The sequence below is a fragment of the Chelonoidis abingdonii genome, chromosome 1, assembly GCF_003597395.2.
Source record: "Chelonoidis abingdonii isolate Lonesome George chromosome 1, CheloAbing_2.0, whole genome shotgun sequence".
Classification (NCBI taxonomy): domain Eukaryota; kingdom Metazoa; phylum Chordata; order Testudines; family Testudinidae; genus Chelonoidis; species Chelonoidis abingdonii.
Window position 1 is genome coordinate 8977710 of NC_133769.1, and position 23809 is coordinate 9001518.

General features: G+C 44.3%; 1 protein-coding gene across 1 annotated transcript in view; it reads left to right on the forward strand.

Annotated features, from left to right (window-relative positions):
• The window catches only part of LOC116823921 (SH3 and multiple ankyrin repeat domains protein 2-like), a 109617-nt gene that overhangs the window by 69665 nt on the left and 16143 nt on the right, over nucleotides 1–23809 (forward strand). The window contains exon 4 of the mRNA XM_075063439.1: nucleotides 3854–3962. Within this exon, the coding sequence (XP_074919540.1) occupies nucleotides 3854–3962 (109 nt within the window). The remainder of the gene's footprint in view (nucleotides 1–3853; nucleotides 3963–23809) is intronic.

Genomic DNA, 23809 nt, shown 5'->3' on the forward strand with positions numbered 1-23809 from the left:
CATACAGACAAATATAGACTCAGGAGAAGAGGAAAAAGCAAACAGGCAACGGGGATGGTACAATATGCATCACATTAGCGCCATGGTTTATTGAAACACTAAAATTTTTACTTGTTTATAGCGAATTAAAGGCACATTTCTGGGATTTTAGAAGGAGGTGGTTCTGAAGAGGGATTTGAAGGATGACATGGAGATTGTTTGGTAGTTGAATTGGGGAACAGAATCAGGGAATAAGGGAACAAAGGAAGTGAGAGGGACGATGGAATTGTTGGAGTCTAGATTGTGAACAGGAGAATGGATGGAAGTGCACGAATGCAGCACTATCATGCTTGGCTCTCGATCCTGCTGTGCTCAGAGTACAGGAGTCTGGATCCAACACTAGCGTGCTGGGTTCTGCATCCTGCTGTGGTCAGTTGGTGGGAGCGAGACCCTCGTCTTTAGTATATCAACGTTGTTTAAGATGAAAGTGAATATTAAACTGTTGTTCGATGACATTGCATCATGCAGAATCCTGGGGCGAAATCTTTCCCCTCTAAAGTGAATGGGAGTTTTGTCTTTCCATGGGACTTCTGTGCAGCAGGATTTCAGCCCTGGTCTGTAGTGACAGCCTGCTTAGCTGGATAGGGTTGCAGGTTGAAAGAGAGAGGGAAAGGGTTTGGAAGGGTGTCTGGGGGTCCTTTGCCAGACATTAAAGAACATGCAGCTGGCATATTCTCATTAATATTTAAGAATGAAGTCTGCCTGGGAAGAGAAACTAGAGCAGACTCAAGCTGTTTGGGACTAGCGAGGAAAGAGACATAGTGGAGAGGCGCTCTTGTAATCCCACAGACTCCAGGAAGAGTACAAAGCAACCTCTTGACAGCTGTGCAGGAAGATTACTCGCTTCCAATGGGAGGGTTGTTGTCCTGTTTTTGTGTGTGTGCTGCCATCCTGTGGAACGAAGTGTAAAAGCGGAAAGTCTGATTGGAGCCTGGAAATGTGCAAGCTATTGCTAATGCATGTGGAAAAAGCCCACAAAGCCTTGGGGACAAGGGGAGAGTACGTTTGCAGTGTGATGAGGCAGAAAAATGGCCAATGCAGTTTTGGGTTCCTGAGGAATCATACCATGTCTGCACACCCTTTGCCTGTGCCCACACTGACTATTTTTTCTCCCAGATTTCCCACTCTTGCTAACACCAGGTCAGCTCCAGTAGGAGTAGTAGTGTATGTGACAGTGTGCCGGCCACCACTGTTTTTACCACCAGGTCATTTATAATTGCCTTGGGAAGGATTAGAGACACGGTGATGAGAAAACTGGTGATAGCTGGCATCTTTTCTATGCTAGTGCTCCTCCTATGGGGCATTCCCAGTGTGGGCAGCAATAGGAAACTTTTGAGGAAAATTTGTGTATACAAGAGGTAGATGGTTTGGGTGCAAGGTACTGAAATATATTGAAATTGGAGGGTGTGGGCCTTGGGTGATCAGAGTAAAATCAGTACAGTTTGGATAAGTTGTGGGTGGGAAGAATATTGTAACAGTGTGGAAATATCTGAAGATGTTTGGGAAGGGGCTTGAGAGGGTTTATTTCTCTTCTGATGTTAGGGTCTGAGGACATGTTTGGGGAATGGTTCACTGATGTCGAGGAGCAGGTGAAGTTTGAGGGGTGTTTCACTATAGGTAGGAGGCAGGGAGGTTTGGGGCATCCAGAAATTGGTGCCATGTCCTTCTCTCCAGCAGCGCTCACTCTATCATACTGTTTGTACGCAGGAACATGATATCCTGGTAAGCTTTGCCAGCACCATCCAGTCCTAATGACCTGGATCCTCTTTCCTTTCTGAGCTGCTTCTCATGTCCTGGTGAGCCAGCCGCTGTGTTACTCGGCTTAATTTGGCGCTCATTTCAGCTGCTGTCATAGGCTGCTTTTCCTTGGCTGCTGATCAGAGAATGTCTCAATGGGGGGCCTCTTGTGAAGCAGGGAAGCTGGGGCGGGACCTGGACTTGGAAGGTAGGGTGATCAGGCTTCAGGTTCGGCACTCTCTGATAAACCAGGAATTCCTCTCCTCTGCCTTTGTTTGTGGCCCTTCTCTGTTGCTCTGCCACTCAGAGTATCAGAATGTGCTGCAACTGAACTTGCACATCGATTTCTTCAAGCTTCAGGTTTTGGTGTCTCGTAAAACTGACTCCTCGGTTTGTCTTCACTTTCTTGGCCTTTCACTAGGGTTGATTGAATAAATGGTATTTAAATGTTACTCCAGGTTCAGAGCTGCAGCACTTGCTGTGGTGGCTGTTGGGAAGGAGAGCAACAAAGGATGTATATTACGTTCCCAGGGTCTCATTTTCCTGGACTCTAATTTCTCATGCTGAACAGGGGCTGGTTCTCAGTTGGTTTTAGGGGCTTGCTCTAGGTGGCAGCATAGATTTAGAAACATATTTTGATATCCTTTGGTCCTGTCTGCACTGACTAGCTAAATCACATATGATCCTGGTTTAAACTGAGTTCAAAGCCCCGTGCAGATTCACTTCAACTGGATCACTTTCAAGTTTTATTGCATTGGTGATTGTATCCAGCTGACTTCCCTCCACCATCTTCCCAGCAAGGAGAGTGCTGCTGGATGCCGATTGCTGGTGGAGCCATGAGGGCCCTTTTGGTCTTTGCTTGCAGAGTTTGGGGTGGTTTCCTTGAACCTTGTAGACAGAGTTATTTTTTTTTGAGACTCATACTAGCCAGATCATTATTAATATTATTCCTTTTGTGGTAGGCACTGCCCCAAAGACCTTGCACACTTCCTTCAAAGCTGGCTATTGCAGGGTTTGATAACACGCATCTCAGAGGAAGAAATTTCTGTGACACAGATCTGGGAAGCTGAACTAAAGCCCCTTGGGGAATGAGCATGTTCAAGCTCACATAGGTCTGCTGTCTGTCTGCTTGGGGCTGTCTCCTCAAATCACCAACTTCTGGAACCTACGCATTTGTGTGGAATTTGCTTAAATAAATATATTTGCTAAACATTATAATTGAAAAAACCCCACAATCTTAAAAGGAGGGCCTATGTGCAGCTGAGAAAAGACAAGCCCCTTGAGAACAGGTCTAATTGCTGGCCCCGTTTGGGAGGCCCACGGCTGAAAGCGACATCAATAATAAAAGCACAGTTACGAAGTAGAGAGTAAAAGCGACAGTGACTCCAGTTATTAAAACTCACAATAAGAGTCAATGTTCAAGGAGCCTGATCTCCTCTAATTTAAGCGCTTTAAGTTCAAGAGGCAGATAGATGGATTATACCACTTTAAAATGTTGACTGGGGACAACATAGTGTAAACAAGAGATACAAATAAAGCCATCCGCCATACATTTTACACGCATCAGCTTGACTTTGCTGCCTAACAGGAAGCTGGTATGTCACCTTAGGTTTCAAGGAGTGTGTGGTCTTGCTGGAGAAGTTGTTGCTAAAAATCACATAACTGTTGAGACTTCAGTTTATAGTGTGTCTGTCACAGTTGTATATACTGTATATGTTTCAATTTATGGTGTATATGAATAGAAGATATCTAGTGGGAGGGTAGAGGTGTGTCTTGGGGACTTGGGTGGAGGGCAGGGGGAGATAGTTATTTGCCCCAGTGTTTCTGGCTTCCATGATACGCTTCATCTGTCCCCAATCTCTGGGGCAGGAAATGTGGCCCTGGTAGCTCATCTGCTGTACGCCTTCTGGCTGGTTTAAGGTGCTGCGAGTGAATATGTGCCCCACTGACTCTGGTGGATGTTTCCAGTATACCTTGGGTCTCCAGGAAGGGTGTGTTTTCCTCCAGTGGCTATTTCTTCAGTAACAGGGTGTTAACATTGTGTGTTGTGTATTTTCCTGGGATGTCATGGCTGCAGGCAAATCTGAAGAAGTTCATGGAGTACGTGCAAATGCTAAATGTGGAGAAGGTCTGCAGACTGCTGGAGAAGGGACTGGACCCCAACTTCCATGATCCGGACACTGGAGGTGAGACTAGCTTCCCCAGAGATGGGGGATGGCAGAAGAGGGTTGGAGGCAGCTGGTTGTTTTGGGCATACAGTGGGATTTTTGGGGAGTAGTAGTTTGCTTGAGAGGATAGCAAGTGGCATTAGGGGAAAGGTGGGAGTTGGGTTTTGAGTTTCAGGGACCCTTAGCAAAGAGTCCCAATCATGTGTTTTTATTATGTTTCTCTTGCGGGGGTTGGAGCCTGGGTTTCTTAAGCTGGAAAGGACTGTCTTTGGGAGATACAGAGGCCTGGAATTGTCAGGCTAGATGAAAACACAGGACAGGCAAGGGCTCTCTAGATGAGGCAGTCATGGGGATCAGAAGTATTCTCAGGATAGATTAGAGCTTCTGAGTCCTTCAGGAATTGCCCATCTATGTGAAAAGCACATACATCCCCGACAGTGTGTTGAACACTCCACAAAAGCAGTGACTGTTGGGGCTGGGTGCATGGTCCCTGACACATCCAGATCTTTGATACTGAAGGTGTGAAAGGAGCTGCAGCACTGGTCCCACCTAGTGCTTTTCTCACTGCTTCTTTAGTGAGAATGGAGCTCTCACTCTTTCCCCACCTTTGGTGTGTCCTTTAGTGCAGGTCTGGGATAGGATTAGTCATGCTCTTATTTCTGTATTAAAATAATAGTGTGAAGTGTGTTACTTTTAGCACAGAGTATGCTCCATGCCTGCTGCATGGCTTAGGCAGATTTCCAACCAGTGAGTGTGTCAAGCTGTTCTGCAGAGAAATAAAAGCGTGAGTACCAACCCCAGGGCTGACTGTGGGGAAACAGGGTACAAACCCCAAACTGGTTGTGAGTGCTATACTTCGATTTCACTGAGCAATTATCAGGGGTAAACTCATCAGCCTTAATGTGGACTCACAGACAGTCCCCTTGGGTACTGGGATCTGTCTCGTTACCCAGGTGAGCCTACCGTTGGGAGAAATGTCCCTTACACTAACCGTCACAGCAAAATTCAGGTGACTCCCAGTGCCAAAGGACCAGTCACTTACACCAGGTCAGTTGCACCTTAGATCTCACATCAAAAACAACGCATGAAGCCAATCCTGTAATAAACTGTATGCAGATTTATTAAATAGGAAAAGGAAACTGGAGAATTATTTACAGGGTTAAAGGAGGTAAACATAGATATAAAAATTAGTTAGTCTTAAATTTCAAAAGGTGATAGAAGTTTCTATAATAACCGACGAAGTGGGTATTCACCCACGAAAGCTCATGCTCCAAAACGTCTGTTAGTCTATAAGGTGCCACAGGATTCTTTGCTGCTTTTACAGATCCAGACTAAAACAGCTACCCCTCTTATACGAAAGAATATGTTTAAGAAACACATCCAGTGTTAATCTGAAGACATCAAGAGATGGAGAATCCACCACTTCCCTTGAGAGTTTGTTCCAGCAGTTTGTGCCTAACTTCTAATATGAATTTGTCTGGCTTCAGCTTCCATCCATTGGTTCTTGTTCTACCTTTTCCGGTAGATCACAGAGCTCTTCAGTACCAAGTATTTTCACCCCAGGAAGGTACTTATACGCAGTAATCAAGTCACCTCTGTCTTCTTTTTGACAGGCTAATAAGATATCCTTAAGTCTCTCACTGTAGGGCATTTTCTTAGCCCATGGATATTTTTTGTGGCTCTTTTCTGAACCCTCTCCAATTTCTCAACATCCTTTTAAAAATATGGGCATCAGAGGTGGGCATGGTGTTCCATTATTGGTCTCACAGGTGCCATGGAGAGAGTTAAAATTGTGTCCTTACTCCTACCCATTACTCCCTGTTTATACATCCACAAATTACATTAGCCCTTTTGGCCATGGCACCACACTGGGAGCTCATAATCACCATGGTCACCAATTCTTTTCCAGGATCACTGCTTCCCAGGGTAGATTCCTCCCATTCTGTAATATAGTCTGTAGTCGTTTTCCTACATGAATGACTTTACATTTGGCCATATTGAAACATATATTGTTTGCTTGTGCCCAGTTTACCAAGCAATCCAGATCACTTTATATCAGTGACCTGTCCTCTTTATTATTTACCACTCCACAATCTTTATGTCGTCTGCAAACCTTAATGATGATTTTATGGTTTCTTTCAGGTTATTGATAAAAATGTTGTTGTATACAGACAAGAACTGGTCCCTGTGGGATGCCCCTAGAAACACACCTGCTTGTAAATGATTACCTATTAACAATTACATTTTGAGATCTATCAGTCAGCCAGTTTTTAATCAATTTAGTATGTGCCATATTGAATTTGTATTGTTCTAGTTTCTTAATCAAAATGTTGTGTGATACCAAGTCAAATGCCTTACAGAAGTCTATTACATCAACAATATTAGCTTTCTCAGCCAAACACTGTATTCTCATAAAAAAAATCGAGTTAGGTTGACGGGATCCATTTTTCATAAACCTATCGAGATTAGCATAAATTATTTTACCTTGCTTTAATTTTTTATTAATCAAGTCCTGTATCAGCTGTTCCATTATTTTCCCCCAGGATTGACATCAGGCAACAGGCTTATAATTATCTCAGTAATCCCATTAACCCTTGTATTAAGTATTGGTACAATATACATTTTTTCCCCCTAGTGCTCTGGAACTTCCCCAGTGTTCACAATTTATTGAAAATCAACATTAACAATCCAGAGGGTTCATTGGTCAGCCCTTTTAAAATGCTTGGATGCAAGTTATCTGGATCTCCTTATTTAGAAAATATCTAGCTTCAGTAGTTGCTGTTTAATATCCTCATGAGTTGCTGCTGGATAGAAAGTATTTTATCATTATATGATGTGAATACATGTGGCTTTTCCCCTGATATGGAACAGAAATGTTTATGGAATGAAGGAAAGACTCGACACCAATTTGCAGGATAAACGAGGAGGTGAAAAAGCTGCTTTTCTGAGTTCACCTGCCTCTTTTATTATCTAAGATTACACATGCGCAATTGCACAGCACAAATCAAGATTTCTTACAAAAATCTCCCATCACGAGCTCAACAGCATAGCAAACTGCAAAAACACCCCCAGCTGCAAACGCAGCAGTCTGGGAAAAAGCAAAGGGGGGAAGTTACAAAACACCGCCAGATGCAGACGGGGCCGTCCGTGTGAAAGTACAGGGGAGGATGGAGGAAGACCAAGTTCCTGAGATAAGAAACCGGGTGTGCCCAGTTTGCAGACAAGAACAAAATGCCTCAATAATAAGGTATCCAGCCTGTGGGCCCGGAGTCATTCCTACAATGGAACACTTCTGCCTTTTCTGCGTTATCATTGACAGTTCTACCATTTCCATCTAGTAATGTACCAGTACCATTGCTAGGACTCTTTTTGTTTCTAATATACTTTAAACGCTTCTTTTTAGTTTCCTTAACTCTGCTGGCCATTTATTTCTCCTTGTATCCTTTGGATTCCTTTACAGGCTTTCTGCGTTTCCTAGCTTCTGATTTGTATTAATCACTATCAACTTTCCTCTCTTCTCCATTTGTTATATGTTTTTTTAAGAAATATTTTTTTATTTCTCTGCTTGATCAGATTATTTTTTAAACCACATAGCCTTCTTCCTCAATTGTAGGATTGTGGATTTAGAGGGATCTAATGAAATGTTCTTTAAACAGTTCCAAATTGTCACTCATGTTTTTCTGTTTAAACTCTTTCTTTCAGCTGATTTGGCTCATAATTGTTTTCAGTTTTGTGCAACTGGCCCTTCTTCTGTGGGGTCCTTCTACCTCCTCCTCTACTTCTCTGAGCACTGTTCTATCATTTATCAGAGGGGTAGCCATGTTAGTCTGGATCTGTAAAAGCAGCAGAGTCCTGTGGCACCTTGTAGACTAACAGACGTATTGAAGCATGAGCTTTCGTGGGTGAATACCCACTTTGTCGGATGCATGTCACATGCATCCAACGAAGTGGGTATTCTCCCATGAAAGCTCGTGCTCCAATACGCCTGTTCGTCTATGGCCTGGTCTACACTACGCGTTTATACCGAATTTAGCTTCATTAAACCAATTAAACCCTGCAGCTGTCCACACAACAAAGCCCTTTATATCGATATAGAGGTCTCTTAAAACCAATTTCTGTATTCCTCCCCGATGAGGGGAGTAACGCTGAAATCGGTATTGCCATGTCGGATTAAGGTTAGTGTGGCCGCAATTCGATGGCGTTGGCCTCTGGGCGGTATCCCACAGTGCACCATTGTGACCGCTCTGGAAAGCAGTCTGAAATCAGATGCACTGGCCAGGTAAACAGGAAAAGCCCCACGAACATTTGAATTTCATTTCCTGTTTGTCCAGCATGCAGCGCTGATCAGCATGGGTGGCCATGCAGTCCCAAATCCAAAAAGAGCTCCAGCATGGACTGTACGGGAGATATTGGATCTGATCGCTGTATGGGGAGACAAATCTATTCTATCAGAGCCCCATTCCAGAAGACGAAATGCCAAAGCATTTGAAAAAATCTCCAGGCTATGATAGACAGAGGCCACAGCAGGGACTCAATTCAGTGCTGTGTGACAAGAGTAATGGAAAGCCAAAGAATCAATGGATGCTCATGGAGGGAGGGAGTGGGGACTGAGGACTCGAGCTATCCCACAGTTCCTGCAGTTTCCGAAAAGCATTTGCGTTCTTGGCTGAGCTTCCAGTGCCTGAAGGGTCAAAAACATTGTCGCCAGTGGTTCAGGGAATATGTTGTCAATTTACCCCTCTTCCCCGCCTTCAAAGAAAAGGGAAAGAAATCATTTCTCGCCTCTTTTCAGTGTCACCGTATGTCTACTGGATGCTGCAATGCGCTGGGAACTCTGTGGGCACGCATAGGTTTTTCCCCAGTCATAGCAAGACTCCCAACTGCTTAGCCTGGGTTTTATCTAAAGAGACATAGAGCTTGTGGGATTACAGCAAGCTTCTAATACCATTGTGAAACTTAAGGAGAGATATCACAATGAGTTAACAGTGTTTACCTGCTTTAAACTTGTGTAAACAGTTTCTCTGGTTCCTTTTCATATTTAAATAAATCTTTATAAATTATATAGGCATGGCTACAAAGCTGTCTTTGTGTGAGATTCTAAGATGCCAACTTGAGCCTCGGTAATAACTGTCCTTGGGACTGGAGTAACCAAATTTTGCTGTAGATCCTTTCCCCCTGTGTAAGGACATCTCTTCTAACAGGTAATGCCTCACATGGGTCGCAAAGATAATCAAGACTACCAAGGGACTATTTCTTGATGAGAGGGGGAAAAAAAAAAAATGAAAAACATTTTTCCAAAGTACCTAGTAAAGTTAGGAGAGGGAAAAAACTGTTCTCCTTAATCACTTGAAGGAACGGACAGCAATGGCTAAATTCGGCAAGGAACATTTAGGTTAGACATTAAAAAAACTATTCCTACCGTGCAGGGTAGGTTTAGCCTGTGAATAAATTGCCCAGGGAAGAGTAGGTTGGATATCTCCCACGACTGAGGTTTCATTGAAGAAGATTAAGACCAAATCACATCTGTCGGGATGGCGTGCTATAGAACTTAGTCTGCCTCCAAGTTCAGGGGATTGGGACTAGATGATCTCTTGAGGTCTTTTGTTCTATGATCTATGATTGTAGCCAAGCCCTTTGTCCTCAGAGATTTCATACTGCAACTGCCTGATTCAAGGAATCTACCGACAAAAGGTGAGGTCAGCTTTCAACAGTCCTCAACCTGAGCCATCGCTATCCTGAGACGACTTCCAAACTATACCAAGTGATAAGAACAGCAAAGAGTTCTGTGCATATGAAGGTTGTAAAGACCTTATGGGATTTTGATTTACAGAGAAACTGTTTTTTTTAAAATAGATTGTATAAGTGAGCGCACACGCGTCACAACTAACCAACATTGACGTTTAATTGGGTGTGTGTCCATGTACTGAGGATAGCACTCGATTCCAGAGGGTGTTGCCATTGTGAGTAGCTATCGTCTCCCAACCCTTTGGAAATCTTGGGGTTGAGATCACAATGCATGATGGAAGAGCAGAAGAAAACATGTGTCGTGGGTGATTTCTGAAATGTCATCACTCAACCCTACTTCCTCCGTAAAGCAACGGCAGACAATTCCTTTAATCTAAAGTTTCTTATTTAGCTTTAATTTAGTGTATTCTGTTTTTTAATATTCTAGTGGACATCATGGTCGCATTATATATGGGAGTATGATTGCTCTAGAATGTTAAGTATTTATGAAATCCTGATTATGTATGGCTTATTGTTTAACTGTCTTATTTCCATGCTCGCAGCCTTGTTTTGTTCTTTGTATTTTCGTACCTTATCTCTATTAAAATTAGATAGTACGTCTATATTTATGCTTTGATTCATGCCGGCTATTTATTCCTGGATTGAGATATGTTTTATTTACTCAGCTCATTTAGTCCTACCTTATATTTTACGTAATTTTGTAATCTTACTGATTTTGAATTTCTTTAGCTCTGATGCTGTATTGCGCCTTTCCGTAGAGCTCATGAGATCATTGAAGGCAATGAAAAGCTGAGGAGGTAAATTAGTTGAGATTTACTAGTTATAAGTCTACTCAGAATAGGCCCCCTTGAAGCTTAGGCCGAATCGGACGAGTGGACGCTATGAGTTCCTCTGGAGATGAATTGCTCCTGGCCAGATGCGCATGCAGGTAACCCCACACGAGACCTGGTTTGCCTTCTTTTCACTGTAACGTATGCATTATAACATGGATTGGCTGCTGACAGACGCGGTACTGCAGTGCTACAACAGGCAGCTATTCATATTGCCTTTGCAAGGTAGCAAGACTGTACCAACATGAACCTATTGCACGTCTGCTGCTTTGGAAATTGCCATGACTTGGTTACCATGTCATATTGTACCATCAGCTGCTGCTTGTCAGATGAGATGCTCCCGGCTGCCTCCTAAGCTGAGTGGGACCGGGGCGCAAGGACAAAAATTGAAATGAACTTCCCAGGTCCATGTCCCATTCTGTTATGTTTTGTCTACTCGAAAAAAATGAGAGTCAGTCCCCTCTATGAAATGGGGCAGTTTCCTACCTAAGAGAACCAGAGGAAGCACAGCCTGCTTCCATGGTTCAGAGGCCCCAGCATATCCCACCGAAATGAATAGTTGCAAATCCATTGTTAGGGGGTGCTGGCCCGCCTGCATACAACATCCCACCCCAGTGTTGCTTCCCTCCCGCACACCCCTGGGCATTATCCAGGGCAGTGGTCCCTTCCATATTTGTGGAGAAGTAATAAAGAATGGAGGACGATGAAAGAGAACGACTGACTTTTTGTAGATAAAGAGTGGAGAGTAGCTCGCCAGTCGCTATGAATATTCCACAGGCAGGACACTCTCCATTACTTATTAAACTGTGTGCGGCAGGGGCGAGGAGCTCAGCCTCAGCTGGGCTACGATTAGTTCTCAGAATCCATACAAGACATGGCGGGAGCAGGAGGGGGCAAGTATGACTCAGCGCTCCATGCGCTATGAAAAGAAATATAGTCCAGAATTCTCCAGATAATATGAAACATGGGGGGGGGGGACAGAGGAGCTCAGTCCTCCAGCTGCTATAGATAGCCAGAATCTCCTCATCGAACTTAACCCATGGCGGGGAGGCGGGGGGCGGGTGGAATGGAAAGAGGAGCTCAGCCGCCCACACAGCTGCTATGAATAGTCAGAATCTCCATGTTAACAATGGCCGAGGGGGGGAAAGAGGCAGCTCAGCCTCCAGCTGCTATTGAAGTCCAGAATCTTCATTTAGACATGGCGGGGTGGGGAAAGAGAGCTCAGCCTCCAGCGCTATGAACCCCAGAATCGTCCATTAGAACATGGCGGGGGGCGGGGAAGAGAGCTCAGCCTCCACGCTCGGTGATGACGGTTACCAGCCTATTGGCACCATCTGCCAACTTGAATCCCAGACACAAAAGCTGAAAAGGAATGGAGAGGCGTCATGCCATGTTTTGCCCAGGCAACCTTCGGCCGATCCTACACGAGGCCAGCCAGGAGCAACCTCACAGGATGAGGAAGGAGAGAACGGCTAGCAGTCAAGTTGTACCTAACCTGTTGCACCGGGGAGGGGATGCGCTGGTTAGCGCGGACCACCCAAACTACCAGCAGCTGAGCCTCTGGAGGGGCAAAGTGCTCCACCATCCCTGCAGAGATGCCAGGAGTGCAGCACCTCAATCGGTGCCCTAGGTTCAGCATGCAACGTACGGCCAATTTTTTCCCAGTCCGATAATCGGAGGGTCCCGCCCTCCGGATACCAAGGACATTGTTCCCCTATTAGCTGAAGCATAGCAGAAAGCTCTTTAACACTGCATTTATGATGAGCCTTACGGAGCAAATAAGACAAGTCATCCCTATGCTTAGCTGCGTTGCTGATAGGGAAGCTCCCATACTCACCGAGATCCAAGAGTCGGATGAATGACGCGTCTGTAACCCTTGCCGGGCGTGGTGAGCGAAAGGCCTTCAGGTCACCGCCTAAGGCCTCTGTTCCAAGTTGCTCGGGCCCCACGTTCGGCGCCAGATGAAGGAAAGACTCGACACCAATTTGCAGGATAAACGAGGAGGTGAAAAAAGCTGCTTTTCTGAGTTCACCTGCCTCTTTTATTATCTAAGATTACACATGCGCAATTGCACAGCACAAATCAAGATTTCTTACAAAAATCTCCATCACGAGCTCAACAGCATAGCAAACTGCAAAAACACCCCCAGCTGCAAACGCAGCAGTCTGGGAAAAAGCAAAGGGGGGAAGTTACAAACACCGCCAGATGCAGACGGGGCCGTCCGTGTGAAAGTACAGGGGAGGATGGAGGAAGGCCAAGTTCCTGAGATAAGAAACCGGGTGTGCCCAGTTTGCAGACAAGAACGCTGGCCATTTATTTCTCCTTGTATCCCCCTTGGATTCCTTTACAGGCTTTCTGCGTTTCTAGCTTCTGATTTGTATTAATCACTATCAACTTTCCTCTCTTCTCCATTTGTTATATGTTTTTTTTTTAAGAAATATTTTTTATTTCTCTGCTTGATCAGATTATTTTTTTAAACCACATAGCCCTTCTTCCTCAATTGTAGGTATTGTGGATTTAGAGGGATCTAAATGAAAATGTTCTTTAAACAGTTCCAAATTGTTTCACTTCATGTTTTTTCTGTTTAACTCTTTCTTTCAGCTGATTTGGCTCATAAATTGTTTTCAGTTTTGTGCAACTGGCCCTATCTTCTGTGGTCCTTCTACCTTCCTCCCTCTACTTCTCTGAGCACTGTTCTATCATTTATCATAGGGGTAAAGCCATGTTAGTCTGGATCTGTAAAGCAGCAGAGTCCTGTGGCACCTTGTAGACTAACAGACGTATTGAAGCGATGAGCTTTCGTGGTGAATACCCACTTTGTCGGATGCGAAATCGGTATTGCCATGTCGGATTAGGTTAGTGTGGCCGCAATTCGATGGTATGGCCTCTGGGCGGTATCCCACAGTGCACCATTGTGACCGCTCTGGAAAGCAATCTGAACTCGGATGCACTGGCCAGGTAGAACAGGAAAAGCCCCGCGAACTTTTGAATTTCATTTCCTGTTTGCCCAGCGTGCAGCGCTGATCAGCATGGGTGGCCATGCAGTCCCAAATCCAAAAAGAGCTCCAGCATGGACTGTACGGGAGATACTGGATCTGATCGCTGTATGGGGAGACAAATCTGTTCTATCAGAGCTCCATTCCAGAAGACGAAATGCCAAAGCATTTTGAAAAAATCTCCAGGCTATGATAGACAGAGGCCACAGCAGGGACTCAACACAGTGCTGTGTGACAAGCAGTAATGGAAAGCCAAAGAATCAAATGGATGCTCATGGAGGGAGGGAGGGGGGACTGAGGACTCGAGCTATCCCACAGTTCCTGCAGTCTCCGAAAAGCATTTGCATTCTTGGCTGAGCTCCCAGTGCCTGAAGGGTCAAAAAAACATTGTCGCCAGTGGTTCAGGGAATATGTTGTCAATTTACCCCTCTTCCCCCCTCAAAGAAAAGGGAAAAAAATCGTTTCTCGCCTCTTTTCAATGTCACCGTATGTCTACTGGATGCTGCTGGTAGACGGGTGCTGCAGCGCTAAACAGCAGCATCCTCTCCCCTCCCCCTCCCTGGTGGCAGACAGTATTAGGTACAAAATGACTGATAGCCGTCCTCCTCATCATCCTGTGAGTGCTCCTGGCTGGCCTCGGTGAGGTCGGCCGGGGTGCCTGGGCAAAAATGGGAATGACTCCTGGTCATTCCCTTCTTCAAGCTTTGTGTCCTGGAGATTTCAGTCCTTGCAGTGGTGCAATAGGCTGGTAACCGTCATCACCAGCAGCTGGAGGCTGAGCTCCTCTTCCCCCGCCCCCCGCCATGTCTAATGGAATCTGGTAGCAGCTGGAGGCATCCTCCTGTCTAATGAAGATTCTGGACTATTCATAGCAGCTGGAGGCTGAGCTCCTCTTCTGGATGTCTAATGGAGATTCTGGACTATCATAGCAGCTGGGAGGGCTGAGCTCCTCTTTCCCCCCGCCCCCCCCCCCATTTTAATGAGTAGATGGACTATCATAGCAGCTGGAGGCTGAGCTCTCTCTCCCCCCCCCCCATGTCTAATAGGACTATCATAGCAGCTGGAGGCTGAGCTCATCTTCCCCTCCTCCTCCCGCATATCTAATGGGAGATTCTGGACTATCGTAGCAGCTGGAGGCTGAGCTCCTCTCCCCCGCACACTTTAATAAGTAATGGAGATGTCTGCCTGGAATATCATAGCAGCTGGAGGCTGCCTCCCCCTCTTTATCTCACTAAAAAGTCAGTGTTTCTTATTCCTGCATTCTTTATTACTTCATCACACAAAAGTGCTCTGGTGGCCTCGTACTGATATATCCGACTGTGTCGGCCGGGCGGCAAGGCAAAAATGGAAATGACTTCTCCCAGGTCATTCCCATTCGTTATGTTTTGTTCTCGAAAAAATAGAGTCAGTCCCTGCTAGAATTGGGGCAGTTCTACCTAGAGAACCAGAGAAGCACAGCCCTGCTCCATGGTCAGAGGGCCCCTAGATATCCCACGAAATGATAAGTTGCAAATCATTGTTAGGGTGTGCCCCTGATACACGTCCCACCCCATGTTGCTTCCTCCTTCCCACGAGCATCCATGACAGCAGCAGATGGTACAATATGACTGGTAACCGTCATTGCCAATTTCCAAAGCAGCAGACGGTGCAATAGGGCTGGTAACAGTCTCTGCTACCTTGCAAAGGCAAATGAATGCTGCTGTGTAGCACTGCAGTACCGCGTCTGTCAGCAGCATCCAGTATGCATACGGTTACAGTGAAAAAAGGCCAAACAGGCTCTGTGGTTACCATGCTATGGCATCTGCCAGGGCAATCCAGAGAAAAAGGGCGCAAAAGGATTGTCTGCCGTTGCTTTCACGGAGGAAGGTCTGAGTGATGACATTTACCCAGAATCACCCACGACACTGTTTTTGCTCCATCATGCATTGTGATCTCAACCCAGAATTCCAAAGGGTGGGAGAGATAGCTACTCACAGTGCAACACTCTGGAAATCGATGCTATCCTCAGTACATGGACACACACCGCCAAATTAATGTGGTTAGTGTGACCGCGTGCGCTCAACTTTATACAATCTATTTTAAAAAAAACAGTTTCTGTAAAATCAGAATAATCCCATAAGGTAGACATACCTTATATGCCACAGGACTCTTTGCTGTTCTATCATTGTTTATCAGTTTGGGAGTCGTCTCAGGATAGCAGGGCTCAGGTTTGAGGACTGTTGAAGTTGACCTCACCTTTGTCTGGGATTCCTTGAATCCAGGCAGTTGCAGGTATGAAATCTTCTGAGGACAAAGGCCTTGCTACAATCATAGAATCATAGAACAAAAAGGACCTCAAGAGATCATCTAGTCCAATCCCCTGAACTGAGGCAGGACTAAGTATTATCTAGACCATCCCTGACAGGTGTTTGTCTAATCTTCTCTAAAAAACCTCCAGTGATGGAGATTCCACAACCTCCCTGGGCAATTTATTCCAGCGCTTAACCACCCTGACAGTTAGGAAGTTTTTTATAATGTCTAACCTAAACTTTCCTTGCTCTATTTAAGCCCATTGCTTGTCCTGTCCTCAGTGATTAAGGAGAACAGTTTTTCTCCCTCTTCCTTGTAACAACCTTTTATGTACTTGAAAACTGTTTTCATGTCCCCTCTCACTCAGAGAAAGTCCCCTTGGTAGTCTGATCTATTTTGCGACCCCAGTGAGCATACCTTTAGAAGAGATGTCCCTTACACCAAGAATTACAGCAAAATTCTGGTTACTCCAGTCCCAAAGGACTAGTTATTTACCGCAGGTCAGTTGCATCTTAGATCTCACACCAAAGACAATGCTTGTAGCCAATCCTATAATAATTTATATACAGATTTATTAAATATGAAAAGGAAACCAGAGAACTGTTTACAAAGTTAAAGCAGGTAAACACTGTAACTCATTTGTGTATCTCTCTTAAGTTTCAAAAGGTATTAGAAGCTTCTGTAATCAGCAAGCTCTATATGTCCTTTAGGATAAACCCAGGCTAAGCAGTTGGGGATGTCTTGCTAGTGACTGGAAAAACCTTGCCCCACAGAGTCCAAGCAGCATAGAGATACCTAGTTTCATTTGTTTGAGGTTTATATCTCTTTTCTGCCATGTGCTCTTTTGGTCCGTTGAGTCACAGAGACTCTCTTGGGACTGTCACCTGAGACTACCTCTGAGCCTGTTTTCCCTGCCAGCTTGGGACTTCAGTATCCTGTCTTGTTGAGCCAGACACGCTAGCCTGCTGCAAACACAGATCCAGGTGTGAATCATGCCGCCCCAAAACTGCAGACTGAACTGAAAACAGCTTAAAAAATGCTCTTGTCTCTATCACTCAGATACACAGTTCCCAATGGGGTCCAAACCCCAAATAAATGCGTATAAAGCTTATACAGGGTAAACTCATAAATTGTCCACCCTGCGTAAGACTGATAGAGAGAAATGCACAGCTGTTTGCTCCCCTAGGAATTACTTACTTACTCTGGGTTCAATAATAAGCAAAAGTGATTTTTATTAACTGTAAAAACTAGAATTTAAGTGGTTCCAAGTAATAACAGACAGAACAAAGTAAGTTACCAAGAAAAATAAAACAAACATGCAAGTCTGAGCCTAATACATTAAGAAACATTACAAATAAAATCTCCCCCTCAGAGATGTTCCAATCAGCTTCTTTCACAGACTAGACTCCTTCCTAGTCTGGGCCACAATCCTCTCCCGCGGTGCAGGCCTTGTTCCAGCTCAGGTGGTAGCTAGGGGATTTCTCATGACTGCAGCCCCCTTTGTTCTGTTCCACCCCCTTTTATAGCTTTGGCACAAGGTGGGAATCTTTTGTCTGTCTGGGTCCCCACCCCTCCTTCTAAATGGAAAAGCACCAGGTTTAAGATGGATTGCAGTGCCAGGTGACATGGTCACATGTCCTGTGAGACCCCAAGCCTTCATCCTTCCGGCCTGACTCACAGGAAGGCTTGCAAGTAAACAGAGCCATCTACAGTCAGTTGTCCTGGGTAATGAGAGCCATCAAGATTCCAAATCACCATTAATGACCCACACTTTGCATAATTACAATAGGACCTCAGCGTTAGCTTCATATTTCTAGTTTCAGATACAAGAATGATACATTTATACAAATAGGTTGATCACACTCAGTAGATTATAAGCTTTGTAATGATACATTACAAGAGACCTTTTACATGAAGCGTATTCCAGTTGCATTATATTCACACTCATTAGCATATTTTCATTAAAGTGTATGGAGTGCAACATCACAGCTCTAAGTTGCAAACTCAGCTGATGGGAGGAATCCACTTCAATGGCTTAGCTTCTTGAATGGGGGAGCAGAACAACAAACATCTTTAATGCCCACAATAGTCCTACTGTCATTGGACCTTTCCCATTGGGGAGGACATTGCACCCTAATTAACATCTCTCTCCTGTCTGATGATTTACACATCACAGAGGCTCACAATGCATCCTCTCAGATGTTACCTCGCATGTGGGATACAGATGTTACAAGTGAGAGCAATGCTGGCAGCAACTCACAAGTGTTCAAAAGGTGTAAGCACAGCCTTAGAATTCTGATACCTATTTTGACAATGCCGACACACAGGTGAGCTAGCCTGGTTCCAGCTGTATATTTGTCAGTTTAGACACAGGGATGTTGGCATGAGCTGGCATCTAGTCTGCCAGTGCCACAGTCCCTGCCCAGAAGAGTTTATAATATAAATGGTTGCATGAGAGACTAGTTAATATATAAAATGTGCCAGGAAGGGGAGGAAAATGAAGAGAGACATCAATTGCAGAGATATGGTTTCAGTGGTAAATTTAGACAGAACTACATCTTGGCCGATCGGGCTGTGGGGCTGTAACGTTGCTGTGACATTGGGGCTCCGGCTAGAGCCCGAGCTCTGGGATCCCATGAGGGGGAAGGGTCCTAGAGCTCAGGCTCCACTCTGAACCCAAATGTCTGCACTGCAATTTTTAGCTCTGCAGCCTGAGCCCTGTGAGGCTGAGTCACCTGACTCGGGCCAGCTGCATCCGTTCTGCAGGTCTTTTATTCAGTGTAGATGTGCCCTAATAGTCTCATGCCTGAGTGCACACAAACTTGCACCAGTTTTACTAAAAAATGTGATGTTAAATCAGTATACAGAAACCAATGCACTTTGTATGCAGACACTCTTACATCAGGCAAGCTAAACCAATGTAAGTCAGGTTTAAACTAACATAAGAGTGTCTACACTCAGAGTTGCATCAATTTAACATCACACCTGGATAACATAACATCTGTGCAGTAAAGTTGCACTGGTATAATTTGCCAATATAGTTAAACCTGTACAAGATACTGTGTAGATACTCTTATTTCAGAATAAGAATGGCTGATTTCAGTTCTGGTCAAATTGACCAAATAGAGTCACTTATATCAGAATAAGAGTGTCCACACAGTCTTTGGCACCAGTTCAACTATATCTGTTTCAGAGTCAGTTCAAGATATTCTGCGGCAGCTTTCTCATATAGGCAACTTGTGTGTGCAGACAAGTCCCAGTGAGAAGGCAAGATCAAGATGGACACCTAGATCTATACCTCTTGATAAGCATGTCAAAAAAGGACATTTGAGGAAGGAAGGCACACTTATTGGTAGGGCCCTACCAAATTCACGGCCATGAAAAGCATGTCATGGACTGTGAAATCTGGTCTTTTGTGTGCTTTTATTCTATTCTGTACTATACAGATTTCATGGGAGAGGCCACCATTTCTCGAAGTGGGGCTCCTGACCCAAAAGGGAGTTGTAGGGGGGGTCACAAGGTTATTTTGGAGGGGGGAGGGGTCACACTGTCTTCAGAGCTGGGCGGCTGGAAAGTGGCTGCTGTTGGCCAGGTGCCCACCTCTGAAGGCAGCGCCCCACCAGCAGCAGTGCAGAAATAAGGGTGGCAATAGCATACCATGCCACCCTTACTTCCATTGCTGCCTTTGGAGTTGGGCGGCCGGAGCGTGGTGGCTGCTGACGGAGGGCCCAGCTGTGCAGGGGAGCAGTGCAGAAGTACAGGTGGTAATACCATACCATGCCATCTTTATTTCTGCACTGCTGCTGGCCATGGATTTGGCTTCAAACTTGGGCTTCTGGCCAGCAGCTGCCGCTCTCCAGCTGCCAAGCTCTGAAGGCAGTGCCTCCACCAGCAGCAGCAAAGAAGTAAGGATAACAGTACTGCAACCCCTCTACAATAACCTTACGTCCCCCCCACAGCTCTTTTTGGGTCAGGATGCCTATAATTCCAACACCATGAAATTTCAGATTTAAATAGCTGAAATCATGAAATTTATTATTTTAAAAATTGTGTAATTGTGGAATTGAGCAAAATGGACCCTGAATTTGGTAGGGCCCAGCTTATCAGTGATGTTGCAGTTCAGCGTTGCTGCAGCACACAGTTGATAATTACAAGAGGTGGGTCAACATTGATATTTAGTTTATATATCCAATTAGAAAAACAACTTTGCATAATTCACAACTATTTTAACTGAGTAACTATATAACTTTATTGTGTAACTCATGTCCTTTCTTCTTATCGCCTATGTATGGTTTTGTTACTCAGTTTCATCATGTTAAGCTGAAACTAGATTGTAAGCTCTGTGGGCATTTTTATCTGTACTTGAGGGTGCTATAAAATAATATTACCAGGCAATGTTGGTGAGAGAGAATTATTTCCCTCAGGATGTTCTGTTCTCCTTTCTATTCCCCATTCTTATACTCCTTCTTCGTAGTCTATGAGTGCTTTCCAGTAGTGCATTAAGTAAAGTGACTGATGTCTGTAATGTGTGGTTCTTTTTTTTGTCATCCCCTCCCCAAGAGGCAACTAATGTGTGCAGTTTGGTGTTTTGTGGTGACAGGCTTTAAAATAGAAATATTATTATATGTCCATGCTGCTCTCTGTTTATCTTAGAGAAGGCCGGTCAAAGAAGTGTGCCTTGGAGAGGAAGGAGATGAGATTTGGAATGGTCCTTAGTTTATTCCATAATCTGGAACCAGATCCCAAGAGAAACCAGATCCCAAGAAAATTCTGTCTCCTGCGCAAACCAGATTCATAACAAGAGTGAACAGTTCCATTGTTCCTAAGGAGAAGAGTCCACATTCTGGAGTGTTAATCGATCTTTAGGTCTTCTGGGCAAAGACTGTTGAGCCCCTTGAAGATAAAGACTGAGACCCAGGAACTTGATTTGCTATTCTATGTCACAGTAGAGAAAGGAGGACAAGTGTGACATGCTCATGGTAGCCTCGATTGCTGAGGAGATAACACTGAAGTCTTTTGTACTAGTTAGAATTTCTTAAGAGCTGATGATTTCATGCCCAAGCAGATTGCATTGTTGTAGTTCACATGAGAAGTGACAAAGGGTGCATAACTGAGGCCAAGTCATCCATCTGCCAGGATGGGATGGAGGCCCTAGCCAACCAAAGATGGTAGAAAACGTCACTTGTGTATGCTGCTATGTGAGAGCTCTGTGTCAGCAAGGAATCCAGGAGCCTCCTAAACTATGGAACGAATTGACCAATTGCTGGCATGAACATGTAACCAAAGGAGATTGCATAGTGACTGCAAACTTCCCAAGATTCCTTCCTTTGTTGGCAGCATCACCTCTGCCTTTGCGTTCATCTTCAACCAGCTGTTCTTCATCCAGAAGTTGACCTTGGCTAAGCATTGTGCTATCTCAATGCAGGTCTAAGACAGAAACATTTGCTGATATAATGTCAATTAGGGATGTGATTTTCTTGTTTTAAACAATATTTTTATACCAGCAAAAGCCCTAGTATAGATCCAGTTATCCAGCAAAAAAGTGTTTTTGCTAGTAGCTAGCTTATTTAGTTTAGGAAGTTGGTATAAGCCATTGTCTCTCAGTCTTTCCTGACAACTGTACCCCTATCAGGAGTCTGATTTGTCTTATGTACCCCCAAGTTTCACCTCACTTGAAAACTACTTGCTTACACAATCAGACCTAAAAATACAAAAGTGTCACAGCCACTCTTTCTGAAAAAATTCTTACTGTCTCATTTTTATCAGTTGGAATATAAGTATTGTACTTACATTTCAGTGTACGGTCTATAGAGCAGTATAAACAAGTCATTTTCTCTATGAAATTTCAGTTTGTACTGACTTTGCTAGTGCTTTTTATGCAGCCTGTTGCAAAACTAGGCAAATGTCTAGATGAGTTGATGTCCCCCCTGGAAGAGCTCTGCGTACTCCCAGGGGTACGTGTATCCCTGATTCAGAACCACTAGTATAAGCTATCTACAAGCAAAAGAACATTTTTTTGCCCATTAGAACAGCATTTCTCAAACTGAGGGGGGTTTCAACCCCAAAGGGGGTCATAAGACTATTGTAGGGGGGTTGCAAAATTGGTCACTGCTGGCTGAGGAGCCAGCTGTGAAGGCAGCACTGCCGCCAGCAGCAGCAGAGAAGTAAGGGTGGCAATACCATACTATGCCACCCTTACTTCTCCGATGCTGCTGGCAGGCGGTGCTGTTTTCAGAGCTAGGCACCTGGGCAGAAGCTGCTGCCCTCTGCTTTGCCTTCACAGCTACGTATTCCATGACAACAAGGCCATACTGATTTTGTCACCTCCCTAAGCAACAGATTTGTTGTCATGAAACGTGGTCTATCACTTTTGTAGTGTATTGTTAAAGTTGGACAGCCTTCACTCTAACCGCAGGAAAAAATAGGTAGCACAAATAAAAAATACACAGCATTATAATTTCTGAAACAAGCAAATTTATTTTGTTAAAACAATTGATCGTTGTACATGGCATGAAGAGGGGAAGCTGAAGCCCACGTAGATGGTGGAGAACAGGAGTCATAACTGCAATAAAACAACACCCCCCCTTCACCCTCCAAAAAAATACTGCAGTTCTTATTTGGCATTTGGATTTATTTACACTGACTCAGAAGACCAATCCAAGTCCCCAGTGTGTTTTGTGCAGTGAAGTTTTGGTCAATAACAGCCTAAAACCAAATAAACTCTGGCGACATTTACAAACAAAACACCCTACATATGTGGAGATGTCTGTGGAATTTTTTGAAAGAAAACGTCATGAACTTGAGCAACAAAAACTGTTGTACATAAATGAGAAACTATGACTGCCAAAACCCTGGAGGTGTCTTATGCTGTTTCACTTTTAATTTCCATGGCAAAAAAGCCTCACAACATTGCTGAATCGCTCATTCTTCCCACAGCTAAACAAATGTGTGATATTATTGATTGGCAAAGATGCTGCTGCTCAGCTGAGCTCTATTACATTATCAAATGATAGTGAGTCGTTGTGTTGAGGATATGTCCAATGACATACAACAGCAAGTGGTGGAAAGGGTTAAAAAGAGCAAGTTCTTTACATATTGATGAATTCACCAATGTTTCAGGGGCAGCACAGGTACTGATCTACATTCGCTACATTTGGGAAACACAGTAAAAGCTGCAAAGCAGTGCCAGCATGTACTAGGGAAGAGGAAATATTTAAGGTCCCTCACACCTGTATAATGGGGGAACACATTAACTGGAATAGCTGTGTAGGGCTCTGCAGTGATGCTGCGAAGCTATGTCTGGTTCCAAGAGTGGGCTTGTCAGACTTAAAGAAGTGGCCCCAGAAGCCCAATGGACACACTGCATGATCCACAGGGAGCCTCTGGCTGGCAGGAACATGGATCCTAATGTTAAATCAATTTTAAGTCAAGCTGTAGCAATCATTAATTTTATTAAAGCAAAGCTGCTGAATTCCTGACTTTTTAATAGTCTCTGTGGAGAAATGGTATTAGAGAATCAGCACTTTTTACTACACACAGAGGCTCACTGGCTGTCGCAGGGAAGAGTTCTAACCCGTCTCTTTAAATTCAGAGATTAGGTGCATTTGTTTCTGACTGAAGTGGATTCTACCCTGAAGAAGCATTTAAGTGACATCAAATGGTTGGCAGCACTCTCATATCTAGCAAATATTTTGGTGTTTAAATTCATTGAATGAGTCACTACAAGGAAGAGAAACAAACATTCTCAAATGCAACAACAAAATTAATGCCTTTTCTAAAATATTGGATCTTTGGCAATAACAAGTCAACAACAAAAATTTTCAAATGTTTTCAGCACTGATCTCCTGGAAATCTCATCCAGTGATGTCACTGTTGGAGATATATAAGAGCACGTAGCTGAACACCTCTCTGCACTGAACAGGTAGTTGCTGCTTGGCACTGGGTGCTGCACACCTGAGGTGACAAGGCATCCTCATAGATCCGTACTTTGAGGACTGGTTTCCAA